Source organism: Chelonia mydas, chromosome 20 (assembly GCF_015237465.2).
Source record: "Chelonia mydas isolate rCheMyd1 chromosome 20, rCheMyd1.pri.v2, whole genome shotgun sequence".
Lineage (NCBI taxonomy): Eukaryota > Metazoa > Chordata > Testudines > Cheloniidae > Chelonia > Chelonia mydas.
In genome coordinates this window covers 14002650-14024413 of record NC_051260.2, presented here as the reverse complement: position 1 = coordinate 14024413, position 21764 = coordinate 14002650, and the positions used below count along the sequence as shown (strand labels likewise).

The 21764-nt window shown below is 50.2% G+C and overlaps 1 protein-coding gene across 2 annotated transcripts in view; it reads left to right on the top strand.

Annotated features, from left to right (window-relative positions):
- Positions 1-9488, top strand: part of LOC119564798 (adhesion G protein-coupled receptor E3) — a 56950-nt gene extending 47462 nt beyond the window's left edge. For both annotated transcript variants that reach the window (XM_043533047.1, XM_043533049.1), the window contains exons 17-20: positions 7986-8077; positions 8346-8514; positions 8631-8738; positions 9264-9488. In XM_043533047.1, coding sequence (XP_043388982.1) covers positions 7986-8077; positions 8346-8514; positions 8631-8738; positions 9264-9269 — 375 coding nt within the window. In that variant the 3' untranslated portion in view covers positions 9270-9488. The remainder of the gene's footprint in view (positions 1-7985; positions 8078-8345; positions 8515-8630; positions 8739-9263) is intronic.
- The last annotated feature ends 12276 nt before the right edge of the window (positions 9489-21764 follow it).

The window sequence follows — 21764 nt, the reverse complement described above, 5'->3', positions numbered from 1 at the left end:
TCCCAGCACCCAGTATTCAGTCTTTCTGGGAGCCTAAACCCCACATGAATTCATCTTACTCTGTATAAAGCTTATACAGGGCAAACTCATAAATTGTCCACCCTCTATAACACTGATAGAGAGATGTGCATAGCAGTTTGCTCCCCAAGTGTTAGTCACTAACTCTGGGTTCAATAATAAGCAAAAGTGATTTTATTAAGTATAAAAAGTAGGATTTAATTGGTTCCAAGTAATAAGAGACAGAACAAACTAAGTTACTGAGCAAAATGAAACAAAGCACGCAAGTCTAAGCCTAATACATTAAGAAACTGCACACAGGTAAATCTCACCCTTAGAGATATTCTAATAAGCAGCTTTCACAGACTGGACTCCTTCCTAGTCTGAGCTCAGCAATCACTCACACCCCTATAGTTACTGTCCTCTGTTCCACTCTCTTTCAGGCATCTCTTGGGGGTGGAGAGACCATCTCTTAAGCCAGCTGAAGACGAAATGGAGAGGCTTCCAGGGCCTTTTATATTCTCTCCCTTGTGGGCAGAAACCCCTTTGTTTTCCTGTGCAGTCACAGCAACAAGATGGAGTTTGCAGCCACCTGGGCAAGTCACACATCCAGGAATGATTCAGCTTTTTGCAGGCCGACACCATTGTTTACATGTTAGTTTGAACGTTCCCAGGAAAGCTCAGATGTGGATTGGCGTCTCCCAAAGTCCATTGTCCGCTAAGTGTTTCTTGATTGGGCACTTACTGAGAATAGTCCTTTCTCAAGAAGCTGACCAAATGCTTCACTAAGGATACTTAGAATCAAACATATTGAGATACAAGTATGTCATAAATATAATGGGAAAGGTAACGACCTTTATGTATGCAGTAACATAAAATCCCTCCTGGCCAGAAGTCCAGAATCACTTCACCTGTAAGGGGTTAAGAAGCTCAGATAACCTGGTTGGCACCTGACCAAAAGGACCAATAAGGAAAGAAGATACTTTCAAATCTGGAGGGAAGGGGAGAGCGGTTTTGTTTGTGCCCTCTTTGGTGGAGGTGGCGGAAAAGAAAAAAGCTGGTAGCAGTTGGAGCGGATATCAGAAGGGGCAACCCGAAATAACACCCTACCACCGGGGTGCAGCCCAAGGCCCCACCTACATCCCAAGGAAAACCCCAAGCACCTTATTGTCCCACCACACCAGTCTCCAGCAACTCACCTCACCCCAGTGACCCATCAGCTTTAAATGTAATGAGCTGGGGCATGGGAAGGCCAACTGCCCCAAGAACCCCAACAAATTGCAGTTCATTACACCAAAATCACACCAAAGGTCCTCAGGCCCAAATGCCTCCCAGATACCCTCAGAGTGAAGGGAAACTGTGCGTGTGGGTGGGGAAAAGGTTATCTCATGGAGGGACACTGGAGCACAGGTGTCAACTATCCACCAATCCTTAGTGGACCCCAAATTCATCAACCCAGAGGCCCAAGTGACGATTCAACCCTTCATGTCAAACTCTTTAAACTTGCCTACAGCCAACTTGCCTGTCCAGTAAAAGGGCTGTTCAGGAATGTGGACTTTTGCAGTCTATCATGATTATCCCATTCCCATGCTGCTGGGGGAAGACTTGGCCAACCATGTGAAGCTAGCCAAGAGGGTGGGAATGGTCACCTGCAGCCAGGCTAAGCAAGCCTTCACACCTATCCCTGTTCCTGAGCCTTCTACCAGGGCCCCGTCTGTGTTACCGGAGACCCAGACTGAGGTGGTGGAACCAGACCCTCTGCCAACAACTGCAACAGCAACAGTGAGTCCAGTCCCAGAGACCCAACCAGAACCAGTCCCAAAACCAGAATGGGCGGAGCCACCGGCACCAGAACCATTGCCAGCGCTGAATCCAATGTTGCAACCCTGTCTACAACCCCAACACCAGAGGGCACCCCCGAGCCTGCACTGGCAGCAGCAGATAACCCTACACAAGAGGCTGAGCCAGAGCCTGAAATACCCCATAGTGCACCAGCGGAGAGCGGTTCACCGTCAACAGAAACCGCCCCATCCCCTGCATTGCTTCCAGAGGGACCAAGCCTAGGTCCACAATCCAATGAGGAACTGGTGTCTCCAGCATCAAGAGAACAGTTCCAGGCCAAGCAGGAAGAAGATGAAAGCCTCCAGGGAGCTTGGACGGCAGCATGGAGCAACCCACCGCCTCTCAACTCTTCTAATCAATCCAGGTTTGTTGTAGAAAAAGGACTTTTATACAAGGAAACTCTTTCTGGTGGGCACCGGGAAGACTGCCATCCTCAGCTGGAACAGTTGGTAGTTCCAACTAAGTACCAGGTAAAGCTCTTGAGCTTAGCCCACGATCATCCTAGTGGCCATGCTGGGGTGAACAGGACCAAAGACCGTTTGGGGAGGTCCTTCCACTGTGAGGGAATGGGCAAGGACGTTTCTACCTATGTCCGGTCTTGTGAGGTGTGCCAAAGAGTGGGAAAATCCCAAGACCAGGTCAAAGCCCCTCTCCAGCCACTCCCCATCATTGAGGTCCCATTTCAGCGAGTAACTGTGGATATTCTGGGTCCTTTCCCAAAAAAGACACCCAGAGGAAAGCAGTACATACTGACTTTCATGGATTTTCCCCACGATGACCGGAAGCAGTAGCTTTAAGCAACACCAGAGTTAAAAGTGTGTGCCAGGCATTAACAGACATTTTTGCCAGGGTAGGTTGGCCCTCCAACATCCTTACAGAGGCAGGAACTAATTTCCTGGCAAGAACCATGAAAAGCCTTTGGGAAACTCATGGGGTGAACAACTTGGTTGCCACCCCTTACCACCATCAAGCAAATGTCTTGGTGGAGAAGTTTAATGGAACTTTGGGGGGCATGATACGTTAATTCGTAAATGAGCACTCCAAAGATTGGGACCTAGTGTTGCAGCAGTTGCTCTTTCCCTACAGGGCTGTACCAGTTTAGGGTTTTCACCAGTTTAGGGTTTTCACCATTTGAATTTGTGTATGGCCGCGAGATTAAGGGGCCATTACAGTTGGTGAAGCAGCAATGGGAGGGGTTTACGCCTTCTCCAGCAACTCACATTCTGGACTTTGTAAACAACCTACAAAACACCCTCCAAACCTCTTTAGTCCTTGCTAAAGAAAACCTAAAAGATGCTCAGGAAGAGCAAAAGGCCTGGTATGATAAACATGCCAGAGAACATTCCTTTAAAGTAGGGGACCAGGTCACGGTCTTGAAGGCGCTCCAGGCCCATAAGATGGAAGCGTCATGGGAAGGGCCATTTACAGTCCAGGAGCGCCTGGGAGCTGTTAACTATCTCATAGCATCCCCCACCTCAAACCTAAAGCCTAAGGTGTACCATGTTAATTCTCTAAAGCCCTTTTATTCCAGAGAATTAAAGGTTTGTCAGTTTACAGCCCAGGGAGGAGATGACGCTGAGTGGCCTGAAGGCGTCTACTACGAAGGAAAAAGTGACGGTGGCGTGGAGGAGATGAACCTCTCAATGACCCTGGGATGTATGCAGCACCAACAGATCAAGGAGCTGTGCACTAGCTTCACGCTGATGTTCTCAGCCACCCCAGGACTGACTGAACTGGCATACCACTCCATTGACACAGGCAATGCTCAACCAATTAGAGCCCAACCATACCGGGTGTCTCCTCAAGCCAAAACTGCTACAGAATAGGAGATCTGGGACATGCTACAGATGGGTGTAATCTGCCCCTCTGGCAGTGCATGGGCATCTCCAGTGGTTCTAGTTCCCAAACCAGATGGGGAGATACCCTTTTGCGTGGACTACCGTAAGCTAAATGCTGTAACTCACCCAGATAACTATCCAATGCCACGCACAGATGAACTATTAGAGAAACTGGGACGGGCCCAGTTCATCTCTACCTTGGACTTAACCAAGGGGTACTGGCAGGTACCGCTGGATGAATCCACCAAGGAAAGGTCAGCCTTCACCACACATGTAGGGCTGTATGAATGTAATGTACTCCCTTTCGGCCTGCTAAATGCACCCGCCACTTTCCAAAAACTTGTAGATAGTCTCCTAGCAGGATTGGGAGAATCTGCACTCACCTACCTTGATGATGTGGCCATCTTTTCTGATTCATGGGCAGAACACCTGGAGCATCTGCAAAAAGTCTTCGAGCGCATAAGGGAGGCAGGGCTAACTGTTAAGGCTAAAAAGTGTCAAATAGGCCTAAACAGAGTGACTTACCTTGGACACCAGGTGGGTCAAGGAACTATCAACCCCCTAAAGGTCAAAGTGACTGCCATCCAAAAGTGGCCTGTCCCAAAGACAAAGAAACAGGTCCAATCCTTCTTAGGCTTGGCCGGATATTACAGTCCATTTGTACCGCACTACAGCCAAATCGCCGCCCCACTGACAGACCTAACCAAAAAGAAACAGCCAAATGCAGTTCAGTGGACTGAAGAGTGTCAGAAGGCCTTTAACCAGCTTAAAGCGACACTCATGTCTGACCCTGTGCTAAGGGCCCCAGACTTTGACAAACCTTTCCTAGTAACCACAGATGCCTCTGAGCGTGGTGTGGGAGCAGTTTCAATGCAGGAAGGACCGGATCAAGAATTCTGTCCTGTCGTGTTTCTCAGCAAAAAACTGTCTGAGAGGGAAAGCCAATGGTCAATCAGCGAAAAGGAATGTTACGCCATTGTGTACACTTTGGAGAAGCTACGCCTATACGTTTGGGGACGGCATTTCCACCTACAAACCGACCATGCTGCACTGAAGTGGCTTCATACCATCAAGGACAATAACAAAAAACTTCTTCGATAGAGTTTAGCTCTCCAAGATTTTGATTTTGAAATACAACAATTTCAGGAGCTTCTAACAAAGTGGCTGATGCACTCTCCCATGAAAGTTTTCCAGAGTCAACTGGTTAAAATCATTCTTGAAATGTGGAAAATATTGTTAGGTGTCTATAGTCAGTAGTATATCTAGAGGTGCATGTGTCTTATTAATTCTGTTTTCTCCTAGAGCTCCAGGAAGAAGCCACAGCCAGTGTGAAGCAGGCTGTCCAGCACCATTTGTGATCTGGGGGGCGTGTCATCATTATACAGCTACAGGTAGCATAAAATCCCTCCTTACCTGTAAAGGGTTAAGAAGCTCAGATAACCCATTTGGCACCAGACCAGAAGGACCAATGGGGAAAGAAGATACTTTCAAATCTGGGGGGCAGGGAAAGGCTTTGTTTAGTGCTCTGTGTGTGTTCTCCCCAGTGACGGAGGGAGAGACCAAGCAAGTAATCCAGCTCCCACTGAAATGATACATCTAATATTACAGAAATAGTAAGTAATAGTAAGGAAATGCATTAGAGTATCTTTTGTTTTAACTTGTGAATTGTCCCTGTGCTAAGAGGGAGGTTTATCCCTGTTGTTGTAACTTTCAAGTTTTGCCTGGAGGGGAAATCCTCTGTGTTTTTGAATCTTTTTGTTACCCTGTAAAGTTATCTTCCATCCTGATTTTACAGAGGTGATTCTTTTATCTTTTTTTAAAAAATCCTTCTTTTAAGAACCTGACTGATTTCTCTATTGTCCTAAGACTCAGGGGTTTGGGTCTGTGATCACTTTGTAACCAACTGGTTAGGATATTATTCTCAAGCCTCCCCAGGAAAGGGGGTGTAAGGGCTTGGGGGGATATACTGGGGAACCAGGACCTCCAAGTGACCCTTTCCCTAATTCTTTGTTAAATCACTTGGTGGTGGCAGTGTCCCATCCAAGGGCAAAGAATTTGTGCCTTGGGGAAGTTTTAACCTAAGCTGGTAGAAATAAGCTTAGGGGGTCTTTCATGCAGGTCCCCACATCTGTACCCTAGAGTTCAGAGTGGGGAGGGAACTCTGACACGGCCCCTGCTCTGCTCCCAGGGCCAGACATGGGCACACTGGTGGCTGTGGCTCTGAGACAACTGGAACAGCTGATGGGTGGCCCCTCCAAACAGCTGATCCGTGGTGCCTTTGGTGGCTCCGCTGCACAGCTGATCAGTGCCGCCACGGGATGCAGCCCACAAACCTTTCCAGTTCCGAAGATTCGGGGTTTTCCCTTCTGTTGGTAAACCATATGGTCAATTGCTCAACCACACTTTGGTTCATTATGCAATATGCACAAGAGACCAAATAACCAGTGTCGGTCCGGTTTATTGCTAGAAGTCAGTAACAGCATATTACAAGAACAAAGTTCAATACAACTCCAATTTCTGGGAACCCGTCTCCTGCAGCAGTGCTGAATTCACCTTACTAAGAAGGCTTGCATCCAAAGTCAGACCCCTAAAGCTGTCCCTTTTATACTCAACCTGTTTACAAGGAAAGAGGTACTGTATGTATCCTCTGAGGCTAGTCTTAACCTACCATCTTTCTACCTTGTTTTTCTGGTACCATACGGTACCCCTTGGCTCTTTGTTCTGGACTCAGGAATTCCAGGTACCAAGAGCGTGACGGCACCTCCTAGGCTTGTCCCGTATACATCGTCCTTATTTTTGGGACATTCCAATGAGAGTAACTCCCTGCCTGTTACTACATATGTGCTGATCCTTACAGGTTTCCTGGCTCATGCGAGATATCATGGGATACTTAGCAAAGGTGAACAAGACTATAGAAAGACACAGGCCACCATTCCAGGCCATGTAACTGCTAGAAGTGCACATACAATAGAATGTTATATGCATTAAGCACATACTATCCATATTAATATATGTAATGTGAATCATACCTATTGATCATGTGATATACTAGCCTGGCATATATGGGTGAACACTTCAGAAATAGATTTAACCAGACTGATCTGCCGTTATCTCCTGGGATTCAGAAGCTGTGAAAGTGGTGGAAAGCCATCTGGGACCCCTCCACGCTCTGGTCTCATAGTGAGCCCATCTCAGATGAGCCCATCTCAGCCAGCCCCAGGAACCTGGCCAGGTAAATCTAAGGGTGTTTCAGTGAATCTGGATGGAGTCTCAGTTGGTGTAACCTGAGCATTGGAGGGAGCAGAGGAAATTGCGCGTTACACCTAGGTGTAAATTCTAGCTCAAGGAAACATACCCGCTTTTCAGAGCCAGCTGCCCTGTGACACCCCCTCTCTACCCCGGTGCTGAAAAAGGGTCGTAATCCCGTTAAAGTCACCTTCTTCTTCCTCCCTGCCTGCAGCTGCTGGCTCAGCCAGGACAGAGGCTTTCATTGGAGCTTCCTGGGTCCAGTCTCTGCCATAATCCTGGTGGGTACCTCACAGAACCACAGGGCCCCATTCTCCTCTCACCTCTGTGACCCCATTGATTTCAGTGAAGCAGGTAGTAGAATGTGGCCCATAAAACACAAGGAAAGACCCAGTTAGGTCCCGCCTGGCTCGTCTGCTGTGGTCAGTCCCGGGATTAGTCCCTGAGCTGTATCCCCAGGCCTACAGCCTTTACTCGGGCACAGCTCCCATGGAAGTCAGTAGGAGTTTTGCCAAGTGAAGACAGCAAGAGTGTGATCTAGTCTAGTTAATGACCCAAGGAACGAGGAAGGGAGAGGGCTACACTCTGCAGTGGTTGTTGTGGGGGGGGAAACAAATGTCCCTACATATTCCTCCATAACCCCTGGGGAAGTTGCGGGGAGGGGAATTTGTTACAGCCTGAAAGTGGCAGGAAGTATTCTCGAGGCAGGATCTGGAGTCTCTGAGCCAGATCCTGCTCTCAGTTACACCAGTGTAAACCCAAAATAACTCCTGACTCCACTGGAGAGGCTCCATATTGAACTCTGAGCAGCATCTGGCCTCTGTGATCCCACTGATCCATCTCAGCCCTGGCTGTGCTGTCAGCTCCACGCATGGGGAGGGACCGAGAGCTGCCAGGAGAGGGGATGATTCCCACAGGAGAGGGGATGATTCCCACCAGAAATGAGCAGTCCCCATTTCTGCAATGTTAGGCTCGGTCCCCTGGGATAGTTCTCTGCCTCAGCTGGAGTCACCAGCCCCAGATGGGATGTTTTACAGGAAATATTTCCCACTGTTCCCACAGATAAATATAACGTTCTTTGCCCTTACCCTGTGGATCCTGAGAAACAGACTCTCCTCCCTCAATGCAGATGTGTCCACCCTCAGAGACCACAGGTAAGAAGGCAACGAAACAATCCTGGAGGGTCAGATGCCTTGGATTGGAGGGTCCTTGGCACTGGGAGGGAGGGAGGGATTGCAGGACGGGAACAGCATATCTAGGATCCATGGGAACAAATTCCCACAGTGTTTGCTTTGACAGTAACCCTGTTCCACATAGGAAAGCTGGGGCCGGTACTTCCACCCCACTCTGTCCAGATCCTCCTGATGCAATTGCTCTCCATAGGGTTATTGTAACGGGATCTCTCCATCTGCCTTTATCCAGGTTACTGACCTTTAAAGCCATTGCCCAGCTCTTCATCCTGGGCTGCACATGGAGCCTTGGTCTCCTCCAAGTAGGACCAGCAGGCACGGTCATGGCGTATTTATTCACCATCGTCAGCAGCCTGCAGGGACCCTTCATCTTCCTGGTGCACTGCCTCCTCAATCGGCAGGTAATGCCCGCGGCCCGTCAGCGCCCACCCAGCGCCTTCACCGGCCTCGCGGTGGCCATGTCTGATCTCCTCAGAGTTAGTTACATAGTGCAGTGACTGTGTCCCTCACTCTCCAGGTGAGAGAGGAGTACAGGAGATGGATCAAGGGATTCCGAACGTCCAGCACGAAATCTCAGACATCCGATCTATCCATGTCTGCTGTCCCCACCACCAGCACCAAGACGGTAAGAGGTCCTCTGCTCTGTTCCAATACCAGCCTGTGAAACACTCATCTCTAGCTGGGTCTCCTTACTGCTGTAAAGGTGCTTTGCCCCCCGAATGACTCAGGATTGGTTATGAGCCATCTGGGAAAGTCACTGGAAGTGTAAGTGAGTCGGTCACTACCGAGGAGTATCCTAGATGTCTTAGGCACCAGAACAGAATGCCCTGTCCTGGCCCCTCCGCATTTCCTTCCCTTGGCTCTCCTGAGAGCTCCAGGGGTCACTCACTGTGGACGAGGCAGGCATTGGCTCTTGCAGTGTAATGATCTGAATATATCAGATTGTCCCTGGGATTGAAACCTTGTCAGTGCAGACGAATCATCCCCAATGAGCAGTCAGCACCGTGAAGAATTTCCCTTGGCTCCATTATCCCTATGGGTCAGGATCCAGGGGCTTTGTGTGTCGCCTCCCAGAGACAACCCGCCAGTTTGCACATTCCACTCTCCGTGGCCTTGGAACCTATTGTCATTGTCCTGCTTTTCTTGCCAGGAGTAACCCTTCTGCCAGGTGGAGGCGGCAACAACCAGGGCCGGGTTCAATACCTAGCAGTTCCAATACAAAACAGAACCAGCTGGAGCCTCCGGTGATGTTGCACTCCCTACGCTTTATGGAAATATGCTTCTGAATATGACATAACTGGAATACGCTTTACGCTAAATACCCCTTGTAGGGTGTCTTTAGAAAGCTTGTAATCTACTAAGTGTGTTCATCCTATTTGTTTGCATGTTTTATTTCTATATCTGGAGTTAGGAGAATAAGATATAAACTTGTATCACTGATGAAAAACATTAAGTGGAGGCCATTAAGGGTGCTCCAGAAACAATCAGTCGTAAATGGCCTTAGTTACTTGAAAGCCTTCCTGTGTACGTGTGGGCCAGCCCACGGGGAATGGAGACTAGGGGTATTACAGTGACGTGTGACCATGTCACCTGGTAATGGAATCCATCTTAAACCCGGTACTTTTCCATTTAGAAGGAGGGCTGGGGACCCAAAGAGACAAAAGATTCCCGCCTTGTGCCAAAGCTATAAAGGGAGTGGAGCAGGACAAAGGGGGTGCCAGTCATGAGAAAACCACAACTTACCACCTGAGATGTCTGCTGAATGGAACAAAGACTGTACCAGGGGAAAGGACTGGGCCCAGACTAGGAAGGATTCTAGTCTGTGAAAGAAGCTAATTGGAACATCTTTGAGGGTGAGATATTACCTGTAATCAAAAACAACGAGGAGTTCGGTGGCACCTTAAAGACAAATAGATTTATTTGGCATAAGCTTTCTTGGGTAAAAAACCCACTTCTTCAGATGCAAGTGGGTGGGTTTTTTACCCTTGAAAGCTTATGCCCAAATAAATCTGTTAGCCTTTAAGGTTTTCACCGGACTCCTCGTTGTTTTTGTGGATACAGACTAACACAGCTCACGCTCTGATACTTGATACCTGTAATCAGTTTCTTAATGTCCTAGGCTCAGACTTGCGTATTTTGTTTTATTTTGCTTTGTGACTTACTTTGTTCTGGCTGTTATTACTTGAAACCACTTAAATCCTACTCTTTATACTTAATAAAATCACTTTTGAATATTAATAAACCCAGAGTAAGTGATTAACACCTGGGGGAGCAAACAGCTGTACGTATCTCTTTATCAGTGATACAGAGGGCGAACAATTTACGAATTTACCATGAATAAACTTTATACAGAGTAAAACAGATGTATTTGAGGTTTGGATCCCATTGGGAGCTGGGTGTCTGGGTGCTGGAGAGGGGTAACCTGCTGAGCTGTTATTAGTTAAAGTCTTCAGCTTTGGGGGCATGGCCCAGACCCTTAGTCTGTGTTGCAGCGGGCGAGTTGTCTGGCTCAACAAGGCCGGTTTCTGGAGTCCCAAGCTGGCAGGGAAAACTGACTCAGAGGTAATTTCAGCACATCAGGTGACAGTCCCAAGGGGATCTCTGTGACCGAACCCGTCACACCCCCACCCAGTAATCTGGGAAAACTTCAGACCACCCCAGGTGCCTCTAGGAGGCAATTACATCCCCTCTCACAAGCACTGAGTCTGTGTATAACAAAGAGAACTTTCAATAAAAAGGGGAAAGGGACCTGGCAGTAATATGGGAAACCCCACAACCAAAACTCAAAAGCTTCTGACCATGAATAAGGCAAAGCTATTTTTAGTAAAAATCACGGACAGGTCGCGGGCAATAAACAACAATTCACAGAAGCCTGTGACCTGTCCTGACTTTCACTAAAACTATACTGACAAAACGGGGAGGCGGGTTCATCTCAGCGCCCACTGCTCCTGGAGCTCCGGGTTCCCCCACCGCAGCTGCAGTGAATGGGAGCTTCATAGTCCCCTGCTCCCCATGGCAGCTGAGCAGTTGTGGGGAGTCCCATCACCTGCGGCATCAGGGAGCTCTGGTTCCCCACCATCTGCAGCAACTTATTTATTTGAGCATAAGCATAAGCTTTCGTGAGCTACAGCTCACTTCACTGATGAAGTGGGCTGTAGCTCACAAAAGCTTATGCTCAGATAAATTGGTTAGTCTATAAGGTGCCACAAGTCCTCCTATTCTTTTTGCAGATACAGACTAACACACTGCTACTCTGAAACTTAATAAAACAAAGACTCTCCAGTTTGTCTAATCAGCTCTGCCTTCAAACTCCTGTCCCGACCCTCTTTCCCTCTCACTCTCACAGGGATTTGGCATCCCTACCCCACTGCTTAGCAAGTGAGCATCAATCAGGGCAGGCTAAGCACAGTTCTGCTGCCCTTTCCTCACACAATCAGGGTCACCACATGCCATTCCCCTGCACTCCCTGCTAAAGTGATTTGTAACCCAACAGCAGCCAAAAGGGATCACTTTGGCGAAGCAGTTCCCTCCGCTGAGTTCCTCAGCGGAGTAGGGTGCTTAGGCAAACACGGTCTGCTCCTGGAGTCTGTTCCCCCAGCTCATCACTCCACATCAGAGGGGAGCTCAGTCCAACCCCACTTACACAGCAGTGAAGAAGGTGGAGGAAAAGGGGAGCAGGTCTGAAACACCTCCCTGCTCCAGCCCACCACCAGACACTGCAGTTTTCCCATGGGAGAGGAAGCTGCTGCTTCACTACAAACAGCTGATTGCTGCTCCTTGAGGTGGGCGGAGGGAGCAGGCTCTGTCTTTCCTGGGCGTGGGAAGCCTTGTTCGAACCACCCCCAGCAGCTGGAATATTCCACGGGGAAATCAGGCCTAACCCCATTGACTTCGGTAGAGTTACTCCTGCCCCACACCCGGGTAAATGAGAGCAGTAGCTGGCCCACCTCAGCACCACACTGGTGTCCCGCAGCTCTGACTCATCTCCCAAGGCTGTGGGAAGTGGGCCAGTCTCCAATCTTAAGGGTGGATTCTCAGGGGAAAGAATAACCGACATCCTGGTCAGGAACCCAGAGGGCCATCGTCCCGAGGACATTACGGGGCCTGGTGGTTGAGGAGATACCAAGAGCCTTTCACCTCCAGAGCAGCAGCTGACCCCTTGTTGAGGAGAGGGGCCGGACCAGCCTGTGTTGGACCTGCACCCTAATACTACCTACCTCTTCTCTAGCTCATTTCCTCAGAAGGTCTCAATGTCCTTTACAAAGGAGGCCATTATCAGTATCCCCATGTTACATAAGGTTCCTGGAAAGCAAGTGGCAAGTTTTGGAATTGAAGGGCTGGGAAGCACAGTCCCTGGGGATTGTAAGATAGTGTTGGCGGACTCTCCACACCCAAGTCGGGTGACATGGAGCTAAGCTGCATCCACACTACAAAACGTTTGGGCTCTGACTTGCATGGCAGTGGGACTTCGGCTCTGACCCCACCCCCTAGCAGGCTCTGCAAGCCTGAGTCAAACTAAATCCTGTGTGGAAGTTGGTCTTAAACCTGAGCCAGAGCCCCGGCTTAGTATGCTGTGTAGACGTACCATTGAGGTCTACCCTCCAGCAGGGCCGGATTTCCAAATAGGCATAGTAGGCACATGCCTCGGGGCGCTGAGCATTCTAGGGGCACCTTACCTCTCTAAAATTGTGTGCAACACGAAGGCCAGCTGCAGGCAGGGGGGCGCTGAAGATGCTGTGCCTAGGGGCGCATAAGGTATAAATCCAGCCCTGCTCTCCGGGGCTTGAGATGCTGCCATTTTAAAGTTACAAACTGATGCGGAAACACCTCTAAGGTGCCTGAGTCACTTTGATTGTCCCTGCCTTTTAAGGGCAAAGCTTGTAAGTTTTTTCACTGCTGCTTCCAGTGTCTGTTGCTTTGGGCCAGGTTACGTCCCCTTCTGCCAGCAGTCGTCCTTGAAGTCCCTCATTGGTTTGTGGTGTTACTAATCTGCCCTGCAGCACGTAGGACATTTCCAACCGAGCCCTAGTCAGCGAATATTTTTAGCTCTTCCACATACGCAGCTACGGTTTCACCTCGCCGCCTCGCTCTGCGATGACACTTGAAATGTTCTTCGGTAGCGCTTGGCTGCGGTGTCTGTGCTTGCTCCGTTCAGATCTCTTGCAGATCTTCCGAAGTTTTACCTCCTGGTTCCTGGGAGTGCAACAAACTCCTAAAGAGGGAGTAGGTTTTATTTAAGCAGCCCCTGAGGAATATCGCTCCGTTTGTCTTTTATTTATGTAACGCTTCTGCCCGTCAGACTTGTCAGCAACAAGGGCCGGGTTCAGTATCTAGGGGTTCCGTTTCACTAACACAATGCAAAACTGGCTCAAGCCCCCACGCAGAGACCTGGGACAAATACATACCACCGCCCTGGGCGCCTCTAAGAGGCAATACTTCCCCTCTCGCTAGGACGGAGTCTGCGTGTGGCAAAAGCCTTTTAATAAAGGATGGAAACAATGCAGCGTTAGGTTGGGGAAACACCACAAACAGGATTCATAACACAAACCAAGAGCAAAAGACCCACCCCCAAGTAAGTTGGGCAATGTCCTTTTCCCCTCAGGGTCTTAAGTCCAGCAACCCAAAAGTCACCCAACTCACAGTTGCTGTCCTTGGTCAGTGCAGCCCCAGAGTTCAGAAGTTCATCTGCAGAGTTCACCTCCCAGCCTGGGTGGAAGTGGGGGAGGTATGGAGGCACCTCACACTCTCCACTGCTCAGGCCCTCGACCACCAATTGCCACTCCTCTCTGTGGGGTTCTGCTCCCGTCCTCTCCACCAGCCCTTTCGCCAGCCACCCAGCTGGCCATGCCTCTCCCACTAGCCACCCAGCTGGCCACACTTCTCTGCTAGTCATCTCACTAGCCACTCACCAATATGTCTTCAGGCCCCCTGCACTTAACACAGCTCTCAGTGATTTCAGCTCTCAGTAGAGGAGCCTCACTCCTGGTAAACATGGAAAATTTTCTTGCACCAGAACCATTAGCCCACAGTAGATCTAATGCTTTGACCTAGGTATCAATTATTTCAGCTCTGCTACATGTAACAAGACTCTTACTTCAGTCGAAATTAGCTCTATTATTACACAGCGGAAAGAGAACCAGTCAAGATAGTGTTTCAGACCCCCATACCATCAAGTACAAATACCTACTCCCAATCTTCTCCTAATTCACTGGCCTTTGGAACCCATATCCCTTGCCTGGTCAGTGCTACTTAGTTAAGGGTGAGTCCCTCAGACATAAAATGCCCAGTACGGTTCTACTGTCCTTGATTCACATAACCAGGATAACAACCTTTATTACTCCTGCTCCAATAACAAAGAGACTGGGGATCCCACAGCAGCCAAAGTGACCATTTGGGCAAGTAGTCCCATCATGCTAGGCAGGGTGGGTGTGCCCATGCAAACAAGATCAGCCCCTGAAGTCCTTTTCCACAGCTCACCACCAGATGTTAGGGGAGAGCTCATTCTGACTCTGCTTATATCTTGAATTATCCAAACGAACAAAGGGCTGGGGAGAGTGTCAACTGCTAGCAGAGCAGCCTCATTACTGGGCCACTAGGGGATAACAACCTACTACCAGTTAAAAAAGCTGCTCCTTTGGCCCAGCTTGGAGATAGTACCTTTCATCAGGGGAGAGAAAAGCACTTTACAAAGCATCATTTGGCCATTTTGCAGGAGAACCTGCGGCACAGAGCGGAGCAGTGACTTGACCAAGGCCACCCAGCAGCACAGTCAGGGATGGAAGCCAGCACTACTGCATCCCAAAGCAGGGCTCTAACCACTGGGCCAAGACATTACTGTTACAGGCCCTCAGTTCACACCCATGCAGTGGAGGATGTCACATTATCAGTGGTAGAAGCTGCCACCTACATGGGCTATGGCAGCACAAACTTCTCCTTGCCATGGTGTCTCAGACCTGCCAGGGCGCTGGGTCACAGGCCACACCATGCGGCTTGGCCCTGCTCCAGCTGGGGTGCTGGGTCGGGGACTGCAGCACGCAGCTCGTCCCCACTCCGGCTGGCACGCAACAGCTGCTTTCCTTTGTTTTCTTTCTTAGCTCTTCCCCGGGGCGGACGGGTGAAAGGGCTTCAGGGTACCCCACAAGGAGGAATTCCCAAGTGCTCCTTCCTGGGTCCAACGGGCCTTTTTTGCATTTGGGTGGTGGCAGCGTTTATCAAGCCAAGGTCAGAGAAAAGCTGTAACCTTGGGAGTTTAATACAACCCTGGAGTGGCCAGTATTAATTTTTAGAATCCTTGCGGGCCCCCACCTTCTGCGCTCCAAGTGCCAGAGTGGGGACTCAGCCTTGATAGCCCCCATCCCCAGTCTTCTCCCAGCTTTTCCCCCAAATGATTCTGGGGCACAAAAAACAGCCTCTCTGTAGCAGCCCAACCCAGACTGTTCCCCGAAGCCCAGACTGGGAACACACTGGGGTGAGAATCCCTGGCACTAAAGGGTTAATCAGCTTCCCCCCCCCGCCCCCCGCAATTCAGAATGGGCTCCTGGTGCACACAGAGCCCTCAGCACAGGCTCTGGGGGTATTGGGTGCGTCCCGGCCAGGAGTCCGCAAGGGTGGGGCTTGGCCCTGGATTTCCTGCCTCGATGCCTCCATCTCAGGGAATGAATCCCAAATGCTGCTTACTCAGGCTGGAACTGCTTTTGGGGGGATCCCAGATTGCCATGGCCACCCAGGGCTGGGATGCTCCAGCCCCATCTCAGCTTCCTACTCCTGTTCTCCCACCCCGGCCTTCCTCCGCCTGAGCCCTGCTCCACACCCTCGCCTGCCCTCACCTTCTGAAGGAGCTGTGAGTGGGACCCGGGGAAGAGCGGAGACAGAGCTCCCCGGGCACAGAGCTCGCTGGAGGGGCAGCGGTGGAGATTTCTGAGCAAGGAACCTGGCTGCTGCTGTTAGTTAGCTCAGTGGAACAGGACCCCGGGTAACTAAACAAGTCACAGCGAGAACAGACCTGGCTGGGAGCAGCGTTTGCCCCCCTCACGGGAACAAACCCGGCAAGGCCTCAGATTTTGCCTTGGGCCAAAGGGGTAACAAGAGCAATACCAACAAACGGGCACCTGGGAGTAAGCTGAATTGTTACCACTGGCTCTGAGCACGGATTGATCAGTCCGCATCTCCTCCAGCTCTCTGGACATCTCTGCGTCTAGAAAGAGGGACAGACCTCAGCTGTTGTTTATATGGTTTTGGGGGACTCAGAGTAGGGATGAGTTTTCAGTTTGGAGTCATGGCCCAGGGAGGAATACTGCATTTCTATTTCCCAGCTTCCCACTGCTCACTCGTGTCTGGGGGAGAAAATCTCCCAGTCCTCTCTGAGCCACCCCTGCCCTGGCGCAGTCTGGCCAACCACAAATGTTAAAAAAAAACATGAGAGTGGCTTAAAAATGGTCACATCACTTTCTCAGGCTTTTCTCTGCAACTAGAAACTGTCTCCATTTTTTAAATGAAAGCTGAGAGTCTCACCTAATCACATGACTCCAGGAGCTGGGGCTTTAATTCAACCACCTGGAGTTGGCAACACTGCAGCTGGTGTAATCTCCCACCAGGTGTCATCAGCAGGGTTTGAATATCTGACCCCTGCAGCAAAGACCTCGAACCACTTGAGCTAAAGGAGTAGCTCTGTTGGCCGGCAGCAGTAGTTGGGCTGTCATCCGATGTGGAGCAGCTGCCAGAGGGGGTCCCAACACACACTGTACTAGCTTGTGGCACATGGGGATACATTCAAGCATCACACCCCAGTGTGTCCCTGCTCAGAGTGCAGGCCCTGGGAAGGGGCCCCGTCAGAGGCGCAGACAATGTGATTTCCCTGGGGCTGCTGGACCTTCTCTCTGACCCGCCCTCACTCCACCCCTTTCACCAAGGCCCCACCCAACCTCTTCCCGCCCGCTACCCTGCCTCTTCCTGCCCCCCCTCCTCCTCTTCCCCCCTCCAGTGCCTCCTGCAGGCCGCTGAACAGCTGATCGTGGCGGGCAGGAGGAGCTGGGAGGAAGCGGGAGGAGCTGATTGGTGGGGCTGCTGGTGGGTGCTAAGCACCCACTAGTTTGTCCCCATGGGTGCTCCAGCCCCGGAGCACCCATGAGTCGGTGCCTCTTGGCCCCACTGCTGTGAGCTGGCGGTCGGGTGGCCTGACTTAATGAGCCTTGTCTTACAATTAGCAGTACTAGGGCACAGCAAAGTGCATTATGGGGGATTATACCCAACCCCTGCAGTATTCCACCCTGGCCATTGACAGAGACACGGGCTGGGGCTGGGAGGGACATGTGGGGTGATATCTTGGCCTTGTTGAAGCCAATGAGAGTTTGACCATTGACTTAATGCAGCCAGGATTGCACCCCTGGGCTTTTCCACTAGGACTGTTCCTCTGTCATGGTCCTAAATGCTCTACAGGATACTTACACTTCGCAATTGCCACGGAGAGGAGCACGGCCCACAGCACGAACGACACGGCATGCAGGGCGTAAAGGGTGAATATGGACTTTGCTGCCCCCTTCGGGCCCCTAGGAAACTGCAGCCAGGCATTCCCTGGAAGGGAGCAGCAGAGATGGGGCGGTTAGAGCACCAATCCCTGCCCCATGGGGAAGGCACGAGGGAAATCAGCAGTCACGGTTATTCGCCTTCACTAACTCAGTGATGGACGTGCCTCTGGGGTCAGGCACCTCTGGGCACCGCAGGGCAAGTCACACCCAGAGGTTGGGAGGGACAGCAAATAGGAATTGGAACATGATTTTGTGTATTTCCATCCAGCCATCCCCATTCTATCTAATCTCTCTATCCCCAGGACATCTAGAGTCCATCCACCGTCTCAGGCTTCCATCACTCCTTTTGCCCTAGCAGTGAGAGAACCCCATTTCCTGGTGTCAGAGTAGCAGCCGTGTTAGTCTGTATCCGCATGAAAAACCAGGAGTACTTGTGGCACTTTAGAGACTAACAAATTTATTGGAGCATAAGCTTTCGTGGGCTACAGCCCACTTTGTCGGATGCATAGAATGCAACATATAGTAAGAAGATATATATATACATACAGAGAAGGTGGAAGTTGCCATACAAACTGTAAGAGGCTAATTAATTAAGATGAGCTATTATCACCAGGAAAAAAAATCTTTGGTAGTGATAATCAAGATGGCCCATTTAGACGGTTGGCAAGAAGGTGTGAGGATACTTAACATGGGGAAACAGATTCAATATGTGTAATGACCCAGCCACTCCCAGTCTCTATCCAAAGCCAAGTTAGAATCATAGAATCACAGAATATCAGGGTTGGAAGGGACCTCAGGAGGTCATCTAGTCCAACCCCCTGCTCAAAGCAGGACCGATCCCCAATTAAATCATCCCAGCCAGGGCTTTGTCAAGCCTGACCTTAAAACCTTCTAAGGAAGGAGATTCCACCACCACCTCCCTAGGTAACGCATTCCAGTGTCTCACCACCCTCCTAGTGAAAATTTTTTTCCTAATATCCAACCTAAATCTCCCCCACTGCAACTTGAGACCATTACTCCTTGTTCTGTCATCTGCTACCACTGAGAACAGTCTAGAGCCATCCTCTTTGGAACCCCCTTTCAGATAGTTGAAAGCAGCTAACAAATCCCCCCTCAGTCTCCTCTTCCGTAGACTAAACAATCCCCAGTTCCCTCAGCCTCTCCTCATAACTCATGTGTTCCAGTCCCCTAATCATTTTTGTTGCCCTCCGCTGGACTCTTTCCAATTTTTCCACATCCTTCTTGTAGTGTGGGGCCCAAAACTGGACACAGTACTCCAGGTGAGGCCTCACCAATGTCAAATAGAGGGGAACGATCACGTCCCTCGATCTGCTGGCAATGCCCCTACTTATACATCCCAAAATGCCATTGACCTTCTTGGCAACAAGGGCACACTCTTGACTCATATCCAGCTTCTCGTCCACTGTAACCCCTAGGTCCTTTTCTGCAGAACTGCTGCCTAGCTATTCGGTCCCTAGTCTGTAGCGGTGCATGGGATTCTTCCGTCCTAAGTGCAGGGCTCTGCACTTGTCCTTGTTGAACCTCATCAGATTTCTTTTGGCCCAATCCTCCAATTTGCTTAGGTTCCTCTGTATCCTATCCCTACTCTCCAGCATATCTACCTCTCCTCCCAGTTTAGTATCATCTGCAAACTTGCTGAGGGTGCAAACCACACCATCCTCCAGATCATTTATGAAGATATTGAACAAAACCGGCCCCAGGACCGACCCTTGGGGCACTCCACTTGATACCGGCTGCCAACTAGACATGGAGCCATTGATCACTACCCGTTGAACCCAATAATCTAGCCAGCTTTCTATCCACCTTATAGTCCATTCATCCAGCCCATACTTCTTTAACTTGCTGACAAGAATACTGTGGGAGACTGTGTCAAAAGCTTTGCTAAAGTCAAGGAACAACACGTCCACTGCTTTCCCTTCATCCACAGAGCAAGTTATCTCGTCATAGAAGGCAATTAGATTAGTCAGGCATGACTTGCCCTTGGTGAATCCATGCTGACTGTTCCTGATCACTTTCCTCTCCTCTAAGTGCTTCAGGATTGATTCCTTGAGGACCTGCTCCATGATTTTTCCGGGGACTGAGGTGAAGCTGACTGGCCTGTAGTTCCCAGGATCCTCCTTCTTCCCTTTTTTAAAGATGGGCACTACATTAGCCTTTTTCCAGTCATCTGGGACTTCCCCCGATCGCCACAAGTTTTCAAAGATAATGGCCAATGGCTCTGCAATCACATCCGCCAACTCCTTTAGCACTCTCACATGCAACGCATCCGGCCCCATGGATTTGTGCATGTCCAGTTTTTCTAAATAGTCCCGAACCACTTCTTTCTTCACAGAGGGCTGGTCACCTCCTCCCCATGCTGTGCTGCCCAGTGCAGTAGTCTGGGACCTGACCTTGTTCATGAAGACAGAGGCAAAAAAAGCATTGAGTACATTAGCTTTTTCCACATCCTCTGTCACTAGATTGCCTCCCTCATTCAGTAAGGGGCCCACACTTTCCTTGGCTTTCTTCTTATTGCCAACATACCTGAAGAAACCCTGTCCTGTCATCTTCTACCACTGAGAATAGTCTAGAACCATCCTCTTTAGAACCCAAGCAGCTATCAAATCCCCCCTCCCTAACCACTTCTTTCTCCACAGAGGGCTGGCTACCTACTCCCCATGCTGTGTTGGCCAGTGCAGGAGTCTGGGAGCTGACTCTTAACATCCCTCGCTAGCTGCAACTCCAGGTGTCATTTAGCCTTCCTGATTTCATTCTTACATGCCCGAGCAATATTTATATACTCATCCCTGGTCATTTGTTCAATCTTCCACTTCTTGTAAGCCTCTTTTTTGTGTTTAAGATCAGCAAGGATTTCACTATTAAGCCAAGCTGGTCACCTGCCATATTTACTATTCTTTCTACACATCGGGATGGTTTGTCCCTGTAACCTCAATAAGGATTCTTTAAAATACAGACAGCTCTCCTGGACTCCTTTCCCCCTCATGTTATTCTCCCAGAGGATCCTGCCCATCAGTTCCCTGAGGGAGTCAAAGTCTGCTTTTCTGAAGTCCAGGGTCTGTATTCTGCTGCTTTCCTTTCTTCCTTGTCTCAGGATCCTGAACTCGACCATCTCCTGGTCACTGCCTCCCAGGTTCCCATCCACTTTTGCTTCCCCTACTAATTCTTCCCTGTTTGTGAGCAGCCGGTCAAGAAGAGCTCGGCCCCTAGTTGGTTCCTCCAGCACTTGCACCAGGAAATTGTCCCCTACACTTTCCAACACTTCCTGGATTGTCTGTGCACCGCTGTATTGCTCTCCCAGCAGATATCAGGGTGATTGAAGTCGCCCATGAGAACCAGGGCGTGCGATCTAGTAGCTTCTGCGAGTTGCCGGAAGAAAGCCTCGTCCACCTCATCCCCCTGGTCCGGTGGTCTATAGCAGACTCCCACCACGACATCACCCTTGTTGCTCACGCTTCTAAACTTAATCCAGAGACTCTCAGGTTTTTCTGCAGTTTCATACTTGAGCTCTGAGCAGTCATACTGCTCCCTTACATACAGTGCAACTCCCCCACCTTTTCTGCCCTGCCTGTCCTTCCTGAACAGTTTATACCCATCCATGACAGTACTCCAGTCATGCGACTTGTTTAGTTACCCGGGGTCCTGTTCGACTGAGCAGGGCAGGAACTAACAGCAGCAGCCAGGTTCCTTGCTCAGAAATCTCCACAGCTTCCCCTCCAGCGAGCTCTGTGCCTGGGGAGCTCTGTCTCTGCTTCCTCCCAGGGTCCCACTCACAGCTCCTTCATCCTTCCACCCATGCAGCTGGCAGCCTGTTTCCTAGCACCTGGGGCTGCAACCCGTGACACCCTCAGGCCGGCCCACCTCAGCTCTAACTTGCCATACAGCCTGGTGCTTTGGGCAGTCTCCTCCATTGTCTGTAGCCATCTCACGGCCTACAGGGGCTTGATTGCTTCTCCCACACTTGGCACCCATTGGCTTTAATGAGGTCTGTCATTCTCTGTGGATCCCAGACCCACGTGGGGGAGGTCAACAGCACCCTCCAGCATAACACTATTAGGTGTATTACGGTACCAGCTAGAAGTCCCACTCGCAGCCCAGACCCCAATTGC